The sequence below is a fragment of the Acanthochromis polyacanthus genome, chromosome 13 (genome assembly GCF_021347895.1).
Source record: "Acanthochromis polyacanthus isolate Apoly-LR-REF ecotype Palm Island chromosome 13, KAUST_Apoly_ChrSc, whole genome shotgun sequence".
NCBI classification, from domain to species: Eukaryota; Metazoa; Chordata; class Actinopteri; family Pomacentridae; genus Acanthochromis; species Acanthochromis polyacanthus.
Window position 1 is genome coordinate 31,996,601 of NC_067125.1, and position 17,738 is coordinate 32,014,338.

General features: G+C 40.0%; 1 protein-coding gene across 1 annotated transcript; it reads right to left on the reverse strand.

Moving 5' to 3' along the window:
* Positions 1-4,727: 4,727 nt before the first annotated feature.
* slc13a5b (solute carrier family 13 member 5b) lies at positions 4,728-13,998 on the reverse strand. The gene is made up of 12 exons (XM_022211649.2): positions 13,820-13,998; positions 12,826-12,954; positions 12,606-12,742; positions 12,150-12,370; positions 11,849-12,029; positions 11,633-11,755; positions 11,283-11,495; positions 11,065-11,168; positions 10,834-10,955; positions 8,681-8,842; positions 7,473-7,610; positions 4,728-6,125 (listed from the first exon to the last, which is right to left on the reverse strand). Exons 1-12 carry the CDS (start codon positions 13,916-13,918, stop codon positions 6,000-6,002), a joined length of 1,755 nt encoding a protein of 584 aa, XP_022067341.1. The 5' UTR covers positions 13,919-13,998; the 3' UTR covers positions 4,728-5,999.
* Between the last annotated feature and the right edge of the window lie 3,740 nt (positions 13,999-17,738).

A 17,738-nucleotide genomic window follows, 5' to 3' on the forward strand; every position in this document is an offset into this window, starting at 1 on the left:
TCAGAGAACCTCAACCTTTTAATCTCTGCCACCTTCAGCCTCTACTCCTGTCTTTTCCTCAGTGCCACTGTCTCTAAACCATACAACACCTCTGGTCTCACTGCTGGTTTGTAATCCTTTCCTTTCATTCTTGCTGGTTCTCTTTTATCACACGTCACACCTGACACTTTTCTTCACCCGTTCCAACCTGCTTGCACATGCTTCTTCCCTTCTTTTCCACTTTCTCCATAGGAACTGTTGACTCTAAGTCACTTCTAATACACTCATGATATGGGTCATAAAGCATATTAAGATACAGTTTTATGGGATGTTGCTGCCTTTTTGTGTTATCCAATTACATTGCAGCTTAGCTACAAATCAAGAGGCGTTTGAGGTGGTAATGAAAAGTGGATTCCAGTTTATCTGTCCTCCTATGCCATAAATAATCCTCTTAACTCGTATCAGGAGGGTGTGATATTAACCGAGTGTAAATAATGGTAAATGTTGGTGCATTTAAAACAAGAATGAGCTCTGAAGTTCTGCAAAGTGACAACAAATCCTCTTTAAATTTACTGTGCAGCTAATTAAGAAAACAAAGCACAATGAATGCTCATGCTGGTTTGATCCCTTTGCCAAAAGCTGGATCAAGCGCTGGCTGGACTCACGTGTATTCTGGCCACAAGGGCCTGAAAACAATCACAAAGATCTATTTTGAACAGCTTCAAAGTGGAAGACTTCCCAGCATGTTTGTTTCATTGAGCCGCCTCAGTATCAGGTGACGTTGTCCTGCAGGTCTGGAGGAAAGTCATCATCAGAACTGTGGATGGAGGTGAAGGATGTTTGGGCGCCAAAATGTCTTTGCTTTGTTTAACATGCACGGCAGAAAAAAACAGGCAGGCGAGTCTGAATCAGCTGGCTGAGCTGAACTGTAAATGTCAATCTGGGACTCAATTGACCTCGCAGCTTCATCAAAACAGTCTATTGAGAACTTCAGAGAGAGGGACACAATAGTAGGGTTGCACTGCCTCAACCTCTTATTACACCTAAAAATGCCCTTTTTGCGAGTGAAGCGGTGCAAAGAACACATGAACTGTGGTCATACAGTCCGATGACTCATGCTTCACCCTGTTTTTGAGCACGTGTGGTGCACGCCACGCCGGCATCTAAAACAGGAACACTCTCTAAGGTGAAGGGTTCTGGGTGAAGTTTCTGGCAGGAGGCCACTGCATCTCTGTGAAGGTACTGAAGACCAATAAACATGAAGAAGCTAAAAATGAAATTGGATTCTGTCAACATGTCTCTCATGGTAGGAGACAGGCGCAGTGAATGACGGTGCTTCTAACTACAGGGCTAGTCACTAAAGCATTTGATGAGCATAAACATAAATTAAAATTCAAGCCCAGATTAATGTACCGAGATGCTCTGTTCTAAAAATGAACTGCTTGTATTAAGATTCAGTTCCTTCCCTTTTCTTTGCATTCTTTTCACAGTTTCTTACATTCATAACATGACTTCATGCTTGCAGTGTGCTATTTGAATCAGCGCTAATAAATTCAGGAATACACACAATGTAATAAAGATTTTCACACTAGATTTTGACTCAAGATTCATATTGCAGAATAAAGCTATAGTCAATTAAATTACTCCAATCTGTCACTTTTGAGTGCTGTTTTTTGGCTCCAGGTGCCCACTTTACCCGTTTGGTATTCCAGCATTTTACAGTATTGGTTATGGATACTAACCTTTGACTGGGAGTTGGTATTTTTTCACTTCAAATGCAATGGAAACTTTCTTGATCCTCCTCCATAGAAACCTGTTTGTGGGTGTGGAATGTATTGTAGCAAAATTAAGTAAAACCAGGAATCCACCACCAAAGCAGCTCTGTGAGGCTGCTTTAGCCAGTTAGCTTGTTAGTATTAGCACTAAACACTAGCGTTTGTATCTTAAAATGTACAAATAAATTTAATATATATGGCATTTTTCTTAACAAAGTACTTTGCAAGAAATTGTTAGCATCAGATAAAGTGGGATGAAGGCCCAAATGTATAAGCAGAGAACTAAAGACAACAAAATGAATGAGATCAAATAAATAAAAATAAAAAGTAGCAATAAGGGGATTCATCAAACATCTCCAAAAGCCTGCACAAAAAGTCTCTAGAGACTCAGTATATGTGGAGGCTAACACTAACAGTAAATCCATCTCTGTCCCAGACTGTGACCTGGGGATAAGCAGCAGGGCTCCATATCAAGCTGAAAGGTCAAGAGGCCACATGAAAGGTCAACAAATCAGTGATGCATTCAAAGCAAAGTTACGTAGGAATACATTTTTGAAATCAGTTCAAAATCCAACCAGTGTAGAGAGCCAAGCACAAGAGTAATCTGATCACGTCTCTTCGTCCAGGTAATAGTGGAGCAGCACCACTTCATACCAGCTGCAGACAGTGGAGGGAGCCCTGACTGACAGCTGAGTGAAGTGCAATGCAGTGATTGAGCAGAGAACAAAGAGACGCATGTACAACTTTTTGCAGATCGAGAGCTTAAATGACTTACTTTTTTTTTTTTAGCAAAATATTGTACAATATATAGCTGGGGATAGAGTAAATGTCATTAGTTTGCAGTTACTAACTGAACAAAATATATTTTTGACCACTGTAATATGTGTTAAGCCGGGAAGTGAATGTGAGGACAGACCTTGCCATTGACAGATAAAAGAGCTTGACTGAAGGTCAGAATCATTTTATTCCTGCTGCCTGTGATAACACAAACAACCCCTGAAATCAGGAGAAATTAGGATTTGATATCTAACATTATCAGATAACATAAGATCACTCCAGTTGAGATTTATTCAGTAGGACATACAGAAGATTATTAAAGTGTTTATAATGTAATAAACATTTTATATTGCTAGTATCTCTGATTTAGAGATATCTTCCTCCTGTTTGCTGCCAATTTTTTTCCAAATCCTTGATTGTTTAATCTGTATGAATCTGCATTTATGCTTTTCTTGTAGAGCCTTAAAATATACTGTACATTTTCATCTGTGCTCACTGATACAGGTGATTTTGTTGGCAACTTTCAGCTATTTAAAAGGTAATGATTTACATGCTATCCCAGCAAGACAATGATTATTAGGGCACTATTAGTTTAGTCTGCTTTATGAATGTACTTTGACCTAAAAAGTGCAAAGAAAGGCCCTCTGTCCTCCTCTGGATCTTTTAGCTTTTGGCCTGACTCATGCCCACAGCTTAACTGGATACTCCGATTCCTAACTGAAACCATCTCTACACACGAGTCTTTATGCACCAGGATGGACTGATTGTATCAGACAGGCAGCATATTGTGCTGGTGTGTAACTGATACAGAAGAGGTGGAAGGTCAGTGTGCTTTTAAAAAGGCTTCCGATCAGCAAAATGCTCTCGAATGCAACAGGTGGATGAAATACAAAATGTGCTTTCTGACCTCTTATGTGACTTGACTCCTTGATCGCGTTAGATCTCTGTGGAAGTCATTCATTAAGCTTGCTTCTTGCTTACGCTGCAGCCAGGTTGTAAGGAGTTTTTGGGTTCACCAGAGGTCCTGTGCGTGTTGCCAGTTGCATGAAATCCCAACAGGCGGCAGGTTCAATTTCCTACTGAAGCCTTACATGTATATATAGCCAATAATGCAGGCTATGATGCATGAGAATGTGTTTCAATTGGATAATGAGTGGGTGGCTCAGAGGCAGCAAAGGGAGAGAAAGACACTGTAATTACATAAACTTTTTCCCCAATGGGACTCGAGAACATAGTCATCTGAAGTGCTCAATGCGCCCAACCGCTTGTTAACTGACAACCATCTAACATTTTAATTGTCCAACAGAAGGGAGGTCAGAACTTTGATGTGATCCTTTTCATTTTTTACCCTCCCAGCTACCTTAGCTGGCATGTTTTCTGCTGTCACACCATACCACCAGCATGGTTTCTGTGCTGTTTACTGGCACATATGTAGAGTCTGGCGATGATCCTTTGTCGTGGCTGTAAAACATAAATCCCATCATGATGATAGATACTCATTTGGATTCTCGCAGGGCTGTAATAAAGTTGTCTAGGGTCTTTAGATGGAGACATGTGGAACATCTTCCTTGAGCTCGTAATGTTTATGACGCAGGACAGCGCCGGACAATATCACTGCCTTGACCCTTGGCTCACGCAGAGTCTCACTCGAGGACAATGACACAGAGCGCTTGCCTTCATACATTAGGTGTGGCCTTTCAACCCGGGATTACCGTGGCTTTCCACACTGTGTTTACAGGATTATATTAGCTTTGTTTGCATGAGACTAGAGGTCAGTAAGCAAGTGGCAGGGAAACACGTGCGCACTTTGAAGCACAGGTAACAATCATGTGAAGCTGAGAAAGAGCCGACCGGTGATGAAAGTGAGATCATTCTGTTTTGGATGACAGCGAGGGATGACAGTGTTGTTTTCACAGATCAGACCGACTTTACTTTCCTCATTGTTTAAAACCCTGTGCAAGGATACAGGCGGATAGATAGATCTTACTGTTAAATCAGAAGCTTACACGTTAAACCGAGTATTTTTGTCGAATTGAAAAAAACATTGTGTGCATCACTTCAACAGCAGATTGTTGCATCACTGTTCATTACTGTAACGGAAAATTACTGAAGTCACACAAAGTAACATCAAAACACATTATTTAAAATTATTGGAATCATGAGCAAAAGTCTGAAAACAAAAGAGAATCAACCACATTTATACAGTGATTATTACCACTTTATTGCGAGTTATGTACAATTCATTCTTGCAAGGAGACATTTTACAACATCAGCACTGATGGTATTGACTGAAATAATAAAAGTGTGTTTACAGTACAGTAAGTCAGTGTGTTTGTACAAAGCACATGTGGCTTTCTTGCTTTTGCTGTCATGATACATGTCAAAGTTCAACTGATGCTGGAAGTGTCGTTTTTCATCTATAGGTCTGTGTCAGGGTCAGTTTGGACACAAAGGGGGAAAAGTACAAGTTTACTCACAGTCAGGTCTTTGCTGGACTACATATATGAGCCAAATATCCATAAATAACAAAATGAAAAATGGAATGATCAGTCTTTCCTTCCAATACTCTCGATACTTGGCAGCCATTAAAAAAAATAGTTTTAAATTTATACCAAAACCACAAAGTCAAAAGTCTTGTATTCAATAGTTTACTTAGGTGAAAATACAGATATTGACACAAATAATGTATCAGTAGTAAAAGTCATTAGGCAGCTGAATTGCCTTTGTCCCACTGGATTATTATTGCTCACGAACTAACAGATCTTCCTGTAAGTGGAAAGTTGCATCTGTTCAAGGCAGGGCTTTTTGAACAAACTTTATATGCAGTGTCAGTGTACAAATGCATCATTATTTTACAAATACATTATATTCTTTCAGTGTAAAGTCTTAACAAGAATAAAATAACATCAAATGAAGTTAAGCAAAGCAGAAGCTGCAAAAAATATACCTTAAATTTTAGTTAAGTTGCATTCTCATAATATACATTATGGCTTATTGCTATTTACACGTGGCTACAGGTGAGTATGCAAAATGTAGATAACTTGATGCATATGAATGGAATTTTATTTGATTTCCTTTGATTAAAGAAAGAGTTGCTATGAATGGTGTCTATAGAATTGGCTGTTGAGTCTCTGTATTTTAGGACATAAATTCCAGCAGTATATAATTACTGTCACACCATTGTAAAGTTAGAAAGGGTCTTCTCAAAAATATAACTTCATTGTCATACAATGCAAATAAACAAATATTTTGACATCATTTAACCCCTCTTTGTCCCAATTACGATAATCACCTCTGCCTTCCGCAAGCAAGTCTCAGGTGTCCATGAAAACGAGTCTTGTGAGGTCTTAACAGCAAACTGACACATACAATTCACTGTGTGGTCCGCTGCTGTCGCTCTGACCGTTGGTCTTTGTCTGTCTGGAGGACAGGGTGTGCATGGATCTTCTCCTGCTGCAGAACCAGGACTCATACTCCAGTGGCGTTGGCCCATGTAGGGAAAGTGTCCAAGTCAAACATGGCCTTCCCCCAGCTGTTAATGGCCAGCGTGATGCAAAGGATGCCGATGATGTTCATGACAAATCCTGTCTTGGCCTGGTGGAGGAGAAGGAACAGCAGTGATTTTCAAGCAGTATGTCTACATTTGTTGTGTTGCTGAGAATTACATGAGAAGACCAATATCTCCAAAGTTCTTATCAGTAGCTGACAAATATTGTTATATCTGCTGTATCAGTGAAGTGATCTGTCAGACATTTTTCCCCTGAATTTGTCTTTGTGCCTCCAAGTATTTGGGCTATCTGACCATTCTCGTTAACACAATTTGTCTTGAGGGAATTTCTTTGAATTCAGCACAAACGTTTACATGGATCTGAGGATGAACTAAATAGAATTTGGTGGTTAAAGGTCACCATCTCTATGACCTTACAAAACATGTTTCTGTCCATAGCAACAACTCATATGCTAGTTATGGCATTTAACTCAACATAAATGTGACGTGGAAAAAAATATAAAGTTATGATTTTTATTATCCAAAAGTTCAAAAGTCAGGACTGGACAAATGGATTTAAACTGCACTTGACTGGTTGGTGGAGGCCTGTAATCACAAGGCATAAATTCTAATTTGATTAGATTTTCGGATGTGCATTTTCTACGCTCTACAGCTACAAGTGGGATAAAGCCTTGTTATTTTTACAGTTGGGGTTTGGACTAAACTGGCTGGAGCACGCTTATTAGTGGTATGCTGGTAGACAGGCATTTGAACTTTGTTAGCTTTGTCATACTTTCATGTTGCAGTTTTTCCTTTGTTAACGTGTCCATGTGGCGTTTTTTTATTCACTGGAAGACACATCAGGATGGAAAAAAACAGTCATTGCTAGGTTGAGATTTTCCACCCTCAAGCTGCAAGTGTACAAGTGACAGTCTGAAAAGACAAATTCAGACTTCCAGGGTTTCATATTTAACAAACCAATCCAATCTGGTGTTGAGCTGGGTCTTTCATTACCACTATTCTTCTTCAGAAATGCTTTAAGGTGCAAACATGCACTGCTAAACTCCTCCAAATATTACAATTTGCCATTGTGTAGTAGAGAAAGGTTTTATAGTGTTAGAACAGAGTTAAGTGAGCTGGTGTGTTTGATCTGCACCAAGAGGGCAGAGGTGGATGGAAAAAGAGGAGGGCATTCATAGATTTACCAAATCTAGAGGAAGCTGTGATGTAGAGTTACATCCAAACCATTATTTTCATAAATACATAACTTGAATAAATGTATGCAAGTATATATGAGTTTAATCAGTGACCAGAGAGAGACTTTACACATCTGGAAGTGACAATAACCGCGAGTTCTGCAGTCGTAAAGGTGCGACAATGGCCCTAAAGTCACAGCACTGCATGTTCAACATATAATTTGCACAATAAGCATGAAAAACCGCTGCCATACTCACCATGTCAGCAACCTTGAGGTATCCGTAAGAGAAGACAATGGCGTTTGGAGGGGTGGCGACAGGCAGCATAAAGGCAAACGAGGTACTCAGAGTACAAGGCACCATGATGTACAGAGGATTGATTCCGATAGACTGAGACTGCAATAATCACACAGAAGGTTTCAACAGTCTGAGGCAGGGATGAACACAGCCTTGATCACAAAATCCTCCACTCCTCTATCTGGCTATTTTTCTGCAACCGTAATCACTGACTCATAACTCAGAGTGAATTGTGTGCAATTCTGTGCAAAGTGAAAACGCTCATTAGGTGGGTGTAATTAAGATGTAATTCCTGCGAGCTCAGTGCTGAGTCATGATATCCAAAATAGAAAAGCACAACATATGTAGCGATAATGGCAGACTACTAAGATGCCGAAAACATTACTCTGTGGAATTTGCTTCTGAATTACATATCCCGCAGCACAGTAGCTTACAAGTGCACAGTAATTTCTGGTTCTCAAAATAAACTAAGGGTGAAAAGACTTAAACTTTATACTTAGTCTTCTTTAAACTGTCGGCTGTATATCAGGTCACCACGATGACAGTGTTTTGTCTTGTCAGATCGCTTTTGTTTAAATCAAACGCTGAAGATTCTCTTGACAGGATGACACAAAGTAACATGCCGCAAGCTATGATTGCCGCAAAGTGTCATCTCTCTTTTTCTCTCTCTTTTTGTTTGGTCTCCATCTTCACTTGAGGGTTGGATGCACTTGTGCATGCACCATATCAATCCGAATGCCTCTTACTTGGCACTGTCTTTCGCAACCCATCATTGGCATTCCCCCGAGTGCTCAACTAGCAGGCACAGTAATGCTATTCTTCAGCAGCAAGCGGGGAGGGCAGTGTTACAGGGCACTGGGCTGAATTGGGGCGTTTGGCAGGTGATTAATGGGAGGAGGGGCCCATAGTAGGGTACCCAACATATTCAGGCTGAATGGGCAACTCGATGGGGAACCATACATGGGAAAATAGGCCCGCTCTCACTGGGAGTAGTTCCAATGCTGCACTCCAATTGGGGAAATCAGCTAAAGAGAAATTACACGAAGGAGCACTTCACCTAACTGAACCACTGCTGCCAAGCCGGTTTGTCTGTCTCTTGCACTCTGAGATCCTACAACTAGTTTTCTAATTCTTAAAACGCATTTCACTTTCTCGTTGAGAGTTCTTACCATTGAGGCTAAGACAGGGAGGAAGAGTGTCGCTGTGGCCACATTACTGGTGCACTCTGTGAAGGTAGCAAGCAGTAGGCACAGGAGGATAGCAATTGCCCAGGGAGGGATGGATTGCAAGGGAGTCATCTGATTTCCCAGCCACTGTGACAGTCCTGATACCTAAAAACACAACATTAAATTACATATAAATGACACAACGCACACAATGAGTCAAAAGTTTGTTGTTACTCTAAAGCAGAGCGTTTAAGTAATAAAAGTATGTGTAAGTAAGATAAGTATGTGCATCTACACTACCAGTCGAAAGTTTGGACACATGGTTTCTCTTTGTTTTCAAGAATATTTACATTGTAGATTCTCACTGAAGGCATCAAAACTATGAATGAATACATATGGAATAATGTAGTAAACAAAAAATATGAAATAAGTCAAAACATGTTTTATGTTTTAGATTCTTGACAATAGCCACATTTTGCTTTGAGTACTGCTTTGCTCACTCCTGGCATTCTCTGGATGACCTTCATGAGGTAGTTACCTGAAATGGTTTTCACGTCACAGGTGTGCCTCGTCAAAGTTAATTTGTGGAATTTCTTGCCTTCTTAATGGGGTTGGGACCATTAGTTGTGCTGTGCAGAAGTCAGGTCAGTACAGAGTTGACAGCGCTATTTGACAACTGTTAGAATCCATATTATGGCAAGAACCAATCAGCTAAGTAAAGACAAATGACAGTCCATCATTACTTTAGGAAGTCAGTCAGTCTGGAAAATTGAAAAAAATTTGAATATATCCCCAAGTGCAGTCGTAAAAACCATCCAACACTAAGATCAAACTGGCTCACATGAGGACCGCCCCAGGAAAGGAAGACCAACAGTCACCTCAGCTGCTGAGGAAAAGTTCATCTGAGTCACCAGCCTCAAAAATCGCAAATTAACAGCACCTCAGATCAGAGCCCAGATTAATGCCACACAGAGTTCTAGTAGCAGACACATCTCTACATCAACTGTTCAGACTATGCGAATCAGGCCTTTATGGTCAAATAGCTGCTAAGAAACCACTAGTAACGAAGAACAACAAGCAGAAGAGATTAATTTGGGCCAAGAAGTGCTCAGCATCTCTGGGAACTCCTTCAAGAGTGTTGGGAAATCATTTCAGGTGACCACGTCATGAAGCTCATGGAGAGAATGCCAAGAGTGTGCAAAGCAGTAATCAAAGCAAAGGGTGGCTATTTTGAAGAATCTAAAATATAAAACATGTTTTGAATTATTTCTCACTTTATTTACTATGTAATTCATGAAAATAAATAAAAACGATTAAATGAGAACACATGTCCAAACTTTTGACTGTGTAGAAAATCTTCATCTACACAGAAGAAGTTAAAATTTGAACACTTTTTTGACCAGACTTTATATGAACTATGTACAAAAGTGTATTCATTATGTCTTGACTGTTCTTATTTTTCCTATAAACACTGTTTGTTTACTGATTGACAAGTTTTCATGCTCAGTTGATCTGCTATATTCTAACTACACTGTCATTCTTACAAAACTGTGTATGAGGTTGAAAATGATCCCTTCATCCCAGTTTGTTTTTTATTTGGTGCAGTTGGGTTTCATACTGCACAGACATCAGCAAATAGAAAAATTAAAATAAACTAACACCCTTTATTAAGCTTACACTTAATAGTTACTTGGTTTAAATATGATAAATAAAAGCTGATCTCACATGATGACCAGTTAATGACCTTCACTTACAAACACTAGTTTGCGTTTGTGCACAATACATTTAAACCTTTAACATCAAATGAAAATGCAGGAATTAGACATTAAGACGTCCTCTAAACACCCATCTGGGAACACACATCTTAATGCGGTAACAAAACAAAAGTAACACATTTGAGGAACATTTTAGATAGTAGCACATGAGCGCTAAATGAATGCAGCTCTGATACAGCATAAAAATAAACAAAACATGAGGCTGTCATGAGATAGTTAAAAACAATAACAAAGGATTACATACATGCATTGTTCTTCTGAATCACTTGCAATAAAAGCGACTGAAAAACTGACAGAGGCTGCTCCACCGCAGACATTATTATTCTTACCATATTGTGTGAAAGCATATTATTCAGCCTTACTGCTGTCATGACCACTTACTTCACTGCCCTTGGCCAGAGCAAAGCCTCCTCCAAGAAGAAGCACAATGCCCCACGGTAACTTTTTTTGGGCAACTTTCCATGTGAGGAGAGGTGGCGTTGGGCCAGCACTTTGATGAGGTGCTACAGAGCCAATAAATTAGACGTCAGAGTTAAATCACTGCACAGTCGACTCCTTTCAAGTTGTCGGCGTAGAACACATAATGTAAACTCTTTCAGAATGATGGCTCACCTATGTCAGCTCTTGTCCTCCGTGAACAGAAGCGTGGGGGTTTAGAGGGCAGAACAAAGAGAAGGACGGCAACAAAGATTGCCACTGTGGCATCTGTCACATACCTGAGAGGTGGAGTGGTGAAGAAAATCCAGTTATATGGAAGTTTTATAAACTAGATTAATATGTGGATGAAAACTTGGTGTCAGAAGTAGAAATTGAAAAATGTGTATACAGACTCTGCTTCAGAGTTGAAGAGCACTGTGGCCCAGCCGTGGACAAAGCCAGGATCCCTCGTGAACCACCCAACCACCAGCAAAATGAAGATACCCAGGATGTTTATCTCTCCGAAGGACATCGGCCCCAGCAGACGATACTGCTCACGGATCACATTGTAGGCAGCAATGTCCTTCTCGGTCTTCACGGATCCACAGCCCCACGTCTTCTTAAAGCTAGAGGGATCACGCGGGAACAAAATATCTTTGTGTCACCTCTGCACTCAATCACACTGTTGATGCGGTAAAAAGCTTCTTGATGTTGATTCAAGTCTCTGTCACTATAATTAGGCTTTAACCATCACCAAACTCACTTGAATCCCATAAAGACAAACTGCAGCCAAAGCCAGGACAACGTGAGCATGATGATCATGTTGGGGAAGGCAAAGCCAAACCAGGAGGCAAAGTTAATCACATCCCCGTTTTCAGGAAACAATCTGTGGAAAACAACAACAGAGAGTAAATATATTAAAAATCAAGATTACAAATAATGGAATCATAGATTGGAAAGTGATTTAAAAAGCCCTCACTGGTTCATTTGGCCATTGAGCACCAGATTGGGACCAGTTCCTGTTAGTGTGGCGGTGCCTCCGATGCTGGCAGAGTAACAAACACACAGGGTCATCCCTTTACACATTTTCAGCCTTTCTGCTGCCTCCTTACGCTTAGCATCCTCCACTGTGGCATCTAAGAAAGTCACCACCACTGGGCCTTCGAACAAAGAGCAAGGGATGAAAAGAGTTAGTAGCAGCAAGCAGGAACAGCTTACAATGCGATACACGTTTTTTTCTTGGCCAAACAGGTAGAACACTGTACTCAACAAGACCTCACCTTGTCCCTCACTCTGCTTCTCTGTCTCCAGAGGAGGTTTGCTGTCACTTCCTGATGTCTGGACCTCCTCATCTGTGCTGAGGATTTGAGGGATTTCTACGTCGGTGTTGTTGAGCTGCTCCAGCACTGCTTGGACAATGGGAACCATCATGGCTGTGGTGGCCGTGTTGCTGATCCACATAGACAAGAACGCTGTCACACCCATGAAACCCATCATCAACCTGTCAGGAAGATTGGGGGAAAAAAATGAACTGTTAGTGGCCTTAGATTGGAAGTAGGCGTCTTGTATAAGCATCGATAGCAAAAGGCAAAAGCAATGTTTTATGACAGCAATGAAATCCTTGAATGTAATTTCCTTATCTACGATATCTTTTACTGATACTTTTGATATCACAGCTGATTAGATAGGCCATGGACGTGCTAGTCTTTATGATATTGTGAAAGTGAGCCGCTCACAGTGCTGGACGAACACCAACTAAAAGCAGCACCCTCAAGGCGATGCGCTTGTGCAGATTCCAGTGTTCCACGGCCACGGCAACCATCAGTCCCCCCACAAAGAGCATGTTGGTGTCCTTCAGGTACTGCATGCACACCTGAGAAACCAGAGCAACGCAGAGTAAGATGCACGCAGCCACAATTTCCAAATTGCTGCCACCAAGGCGGCTATTTTACTCACATCTTGGGACTCCATGATGCCAAACAGGGGGAAAAGGAGAGCAGGGAGCAGAGCAGTCACTGCCAGTGGTAGGACCTCGGTGCACCAGTACACTGCCATCAGGATGATAACATAGCCACATTCTGCCTCCTGGATTTAAAAAAAACAATCACAAAACACCTAATCTCAATTTATAAGAGTTAGATAGGATCAGTCCCTTTGATAAAAGTGTCACTTTACCTCTTTAAAGTGCCACTATCTGAAACAATTGCGTAATTTCTAATGGGATGTAAAGATGGTTCAAAGGGTGAAAGTAAGTGTCCTGTTGTTTCTTATCACCTGGGTATGGAAACACCCATTGAATTGCCATTATTACAAAATTACATTATAATTTGTCATGTTTTATTGCTGGACTTCAACAAACCTCTTTCCTCTTTCTAAACAGAGCAGATTGATGCTGAAGTTCACATCACATGTGCCTCTGCATGCCTGCTTTGCTTTGTGTCCTTATCATAACATGCTTGCAGCCCGTGTGCGTATGTCTGCGCGTCACATGTGGAAGTAACAATGTGGACGGAGCCCCCTGAAAACGTATGTTCCCACGCTGGACACGACCCTTCATGTTATCAGTTAAAATAACAGGACTTAAGGGTGTAACAGACAGCACTGGACTGCTGTCATGTATTTTCGCTGTGCACTTGTGAGCTGCATCAACAGGTGCAGGAGAGAAGCAGTGCAGACCTTCTGTCATCTCCGAATTTATGGCTGTTGATGTCTATGCTGTGCGTAAATTGCGCGTAATTTGGCTCGGTAAAGTGTTAAAACTGCACCTGATGCGCAATGTAAGTAAGAAACATCCCCCCTAATTAAAATATGAAAGACATTCTGTTTTGTTTATATGCAGTCAAATAGCAACATTTTTTATGATCCAATACTAAAGGAAAATTCCAGTCTAAACTTTGTTGCAGTGGCAAAGATTTAATCTAAGTTCATTCCACTTAGATCAATTACATACCTTCGTCCCGATCACCAAAGGCAGTGGAAGAAAAAGTAACGGAGTGGAGAAGAGGACAAGCTGGTTCTTAATAGAGCGAAGATATTTGAAGAATGCCATCCTGGAGGAAAACGTAGAAAAGAAGGCTTCGCACCATGGATCGCGCTTTTGAGGCGCAGGCGAGAGGAGGAGGGGGGGAGTCCCACAGCAAATAAAGGAGAAAGAGAGAGAGAGACAGAGAGAGACGAATCACAACGAGGAGAGAGAAGAGGGGAGGGAGGGAGAGAGATGTAGAGCCACCAAAACAAAAAGAATTACTGATTAACAGAGAAAAAGCTCCTCAAACATTATCAACAATAAAGATCTTTTCATATCGTTATTTTTTCTGGCATTGCAGTCACAGTTCTGCGGTTTTCCCATCCTGTAAAAACGGTTTGCAAATGGATGATCCTACAGTTACAGGCTCTGAAAGTTTTTAAAGTTTGTTTCTTTTTTTTTTTTATCAGCAATGTCATGTGGAAGAACAACACCAGGCATTTTTGTATCTGCCTTTGGAGGATGATGAAGCACAAATGCTCGACTGAGCTTCTTCTTCTGTACATTTCAGAGGAAAAATGTTGCTCTTCTTACTCGACTAGATTTATTTTGCTACTTAAGTTATTATGAAAATTAAGACTATTATTGCAAAATTCACAATAACTCATAAAGGATGATGTATTAGTGCAGGATACGGTACCCAGCAGCATAAAAAATAAATCAAAACAGCCTCATCTTCACCAGTTTACAATGGTGAACATTTGAATGCATTATAATACAGTTACATGACTGTGAAACATGACATTTCATCTTCAGTACTGTCGTTATTTTTAATCCAGTACTCTGACACTTTCACTCAAAAAATATAATGAAAGCAGGAGTTTTATTTGTAACCGAGTATTTCTGCTTATACTACTTTTACTTAAGTCAAATTTAAAAATCTACCTCTGATGATCTGATGACACACTATGCATCATTCTTTCCTCATCTTATTCTGGTGAACTGGCTGTTAACTGAAGTAAATTTCATCAGAGTTTGGTATGAGTCTGTGCCTGGAAAAGGCTGCTGTCATGAGTTCAGCAGAAGGTCCAAGAAATGTTCAAATTCCCAAAAAGACTGTTGAACTTTCAGTTAACTTTCCTGTCAGTCTGATCTTATCTCATTCTGACCTGGACTGTTCACTGCCACACTCCAGTAAGTTAATTCAGCTGTGCATTAAAATCAATAATCCTGCACCTCTCCTATATGCTCATTATTGACTTTATTTGTAGTAGAAATAACAAACAACATAACAACAAATTGCAGCAGTATCTAAAATAAGTCCAATCTTAACATAAAAATGTCAGTCTGTGTGTCAGATGCAGTGGACAGAACCAACGCTCCATCAAGGAATAGTCCATCTGCAGACCTCAAGTCTGAGACCACAAGCTTGTGAGGCAGATGGGAGAAAGTATCGTCCTCACACTCGAGGCTTGTCATTTTCTGCCACCAAAGTATGACCACAAATGGGTTTGTTACCTGAGCAACCTCAGAAAACGTGTTGCATTCAAGTAGCTGCATTACCCGGCTTGGCTTCTTCAGATGTAGTTCAATAAATTCTTTAGTTCTTTGCAAGCAATTTTCACTTATTTCAGCATAACAGTAATGTGGGTTTCCCTTTCTTGTGTACACTGGAAATGCTTAATTTAAGCACTTATTTCAGAGAAAATGCTACATTTTAGTCCAAATCAGTGTATTCACTTGGTCAGTGGACATGTTAACGTTTGTCAGGCCAACACAAAATAATATAATTTTACAAAATAAAAGGTAAATATTTAATTTTACCCTTGACATCTCAGATTTAGTTTTTTCATTTTAAAAAACTAAAACTAGCTTCAGACTCAAAACCACTGAGCTATGGACAAAATGTTGCTGTCCACAAGAAGTGGGCAACGAGTTCATGAATGACAGAGATGATGAGAAAAAGAAAAGTTGTTTTATGAGGATAAAGTGTTTTATAGATGGTATTCTTTGAACCGAAAAATCCCATAGCCTGTTTTTACACAAGTTTTACCAACAGAACAAACAAATAGAAAACAGAATCTACTTGCTGAGGTAATAATGTGGATTAAATGAATGTTCGAGTCAAAAATGGCTTTTCATACTGCACAAAAGTGACCACTTTGTCACAGGTCACATCAGGCTATTTTCCAGCCAAAAGAAAACCACAGAACCTTTCTGGTGAATTTATAAGATTGTACTCACACATTATGTCACACAATACAAAGCACATACATTGCTGGGCTGCTGTTCCAGACAGGAATGCAATGCTCAGGATACCGCATTGTGTCCATTCACTTCTTATGTAACATAAGTTCAGGACATTGCAGTGAATGCGATAAACCAAAACCAACACTGTGCCTCGGAACATAATGCACATTCAGCCTGGCATTTCTATAAACTACTGAGAGCAGGACCTAAGAAGGAACATTACATGCTGAGCCAAGGAATGTCATGTTCTTTGGCTCTATCTTTTCTGCAAAAGTGCTGACAGTAATTATGCTGCAATGGTGGTATGCTAGGATGAGAGAAGCTTTTAATTTGTTTCCCTGTAATTGTGCGTCTCCAGCCTGCTGCGGTCATGCGTATAGGCTCATTTTTAACCAATTTCTATGACATGCAAAATGTGTTATAATCTGGACACTCAATTTGTTGAGCTTTTCCACCTTAATTCTGTCACTTTGTGCTCTCAGCTGTGCCCACTAGCTCCTTTCACCTTCCTCTCAAAATGAACGGCGTGTCGTGCAAACAGGTTGCCACATCAATGCATTAAAGTATGTGTACCTGAAAGCTGTTTTAAATGTCGTTTGGGCACAAGATTCATAAGAACACCATTCCATCCGCAGACAACATCAGGACTCATACACAGCAACAAAACTAACACAAAAGCTAGCACACTTCTTATAACAGCATCCATATGAAATTTGCAACTGTAATCTTTAGAATAGATTCTACCTTGATCCTCACAAGTTAGAGTCAACAAAAACAATCTCAGAGAAACCATTTAAATAAAAACGTAGCAATTTCTATGTTGTCTGTATTAACGAGGAGTTATTTTCTTTTTAAACTTCCATTTTTGGCATGTACTGTATTCTGAGAAGTAAATACATCTTATGTAGCCTCTGATGAACAGGTTCAACTTCAAATGACTGCAATTTGCCAGGTTTGCTGTGGAAGAAACAACTCCATAAGAGCAGTGTTAAAGCTGATTTCCTGATTTCACTGTTGTGCTTTTGGTTGTCGGTCATCGCTCCAGTCAGCATCCAACTGCGTGAAAATATAACAGTGGTCCATGAAGGTCCTGATGCAATTAAACTTTATGGGATGTTATAAAAGACTGAGTCAAAGTTGGAGCCACTGAGACGAAATAAAAAGATCAAATGACTGCAAATGTAAAAGTCAGCACAAAACTGCTGCAGGGTTTGTCTGTGAAATTGCAGATGTAATGCCACCTTGTGGAGAAAACTCTAACGACATCCCAGAGAGGTACAAAGAAAATATTCTTTATTTCGAGCAGAACAGAGACTGCAAACTTGAAAAACTGCCAAACTGTCACTGAGGGAAAAAATAATTCAAATTTTTAATTAAGCCAAAGTACCAATACAGCAATATAAAAATACTCCATTATCAGCTATGAACTATTGTATAAACAGTTTGATATTCAAGGACAGTAGATAAATCTGAGAGCTTATCACATGGTTAATTGGGGAGAAGAGAAGAGCAAACAAACAAACAAAACAAACTCTGATACACAGCTCTGTTTTATTATTTGAACTTTTTCCTCTCATCTTCTACTTTGGCCACAGATTTCATTTCCTGAAATGAAACAATTTGAGAAGTTTATTTAGAATAGTCAATCAATCAA

Bases quoted from the DNA above. Each gene is read 5' to 3' on its own strand.
- slc13a5b (XM_022211649.2), bottom strand. From the start codon at position 13,918: ATGGCATTCTTCAAATATCTTCGCTCTATTAAGAACCAGCTTGTCCTC. The intron at 11,496-11,632 runs GTGAGTTTGGTG...TGATCCCTCTAG, and splicing joins TTTGTCTTTATGGGATTCAA to CTTTAAGAAGACGTGGGGCT. The intron at 11,169-11,282 runs GTCTGTATACAC...TCCACCTCTCAG, and splicing joins CTCTTCAACTCTGAAGCAGA to GTATGTGACAGATGCCACAG.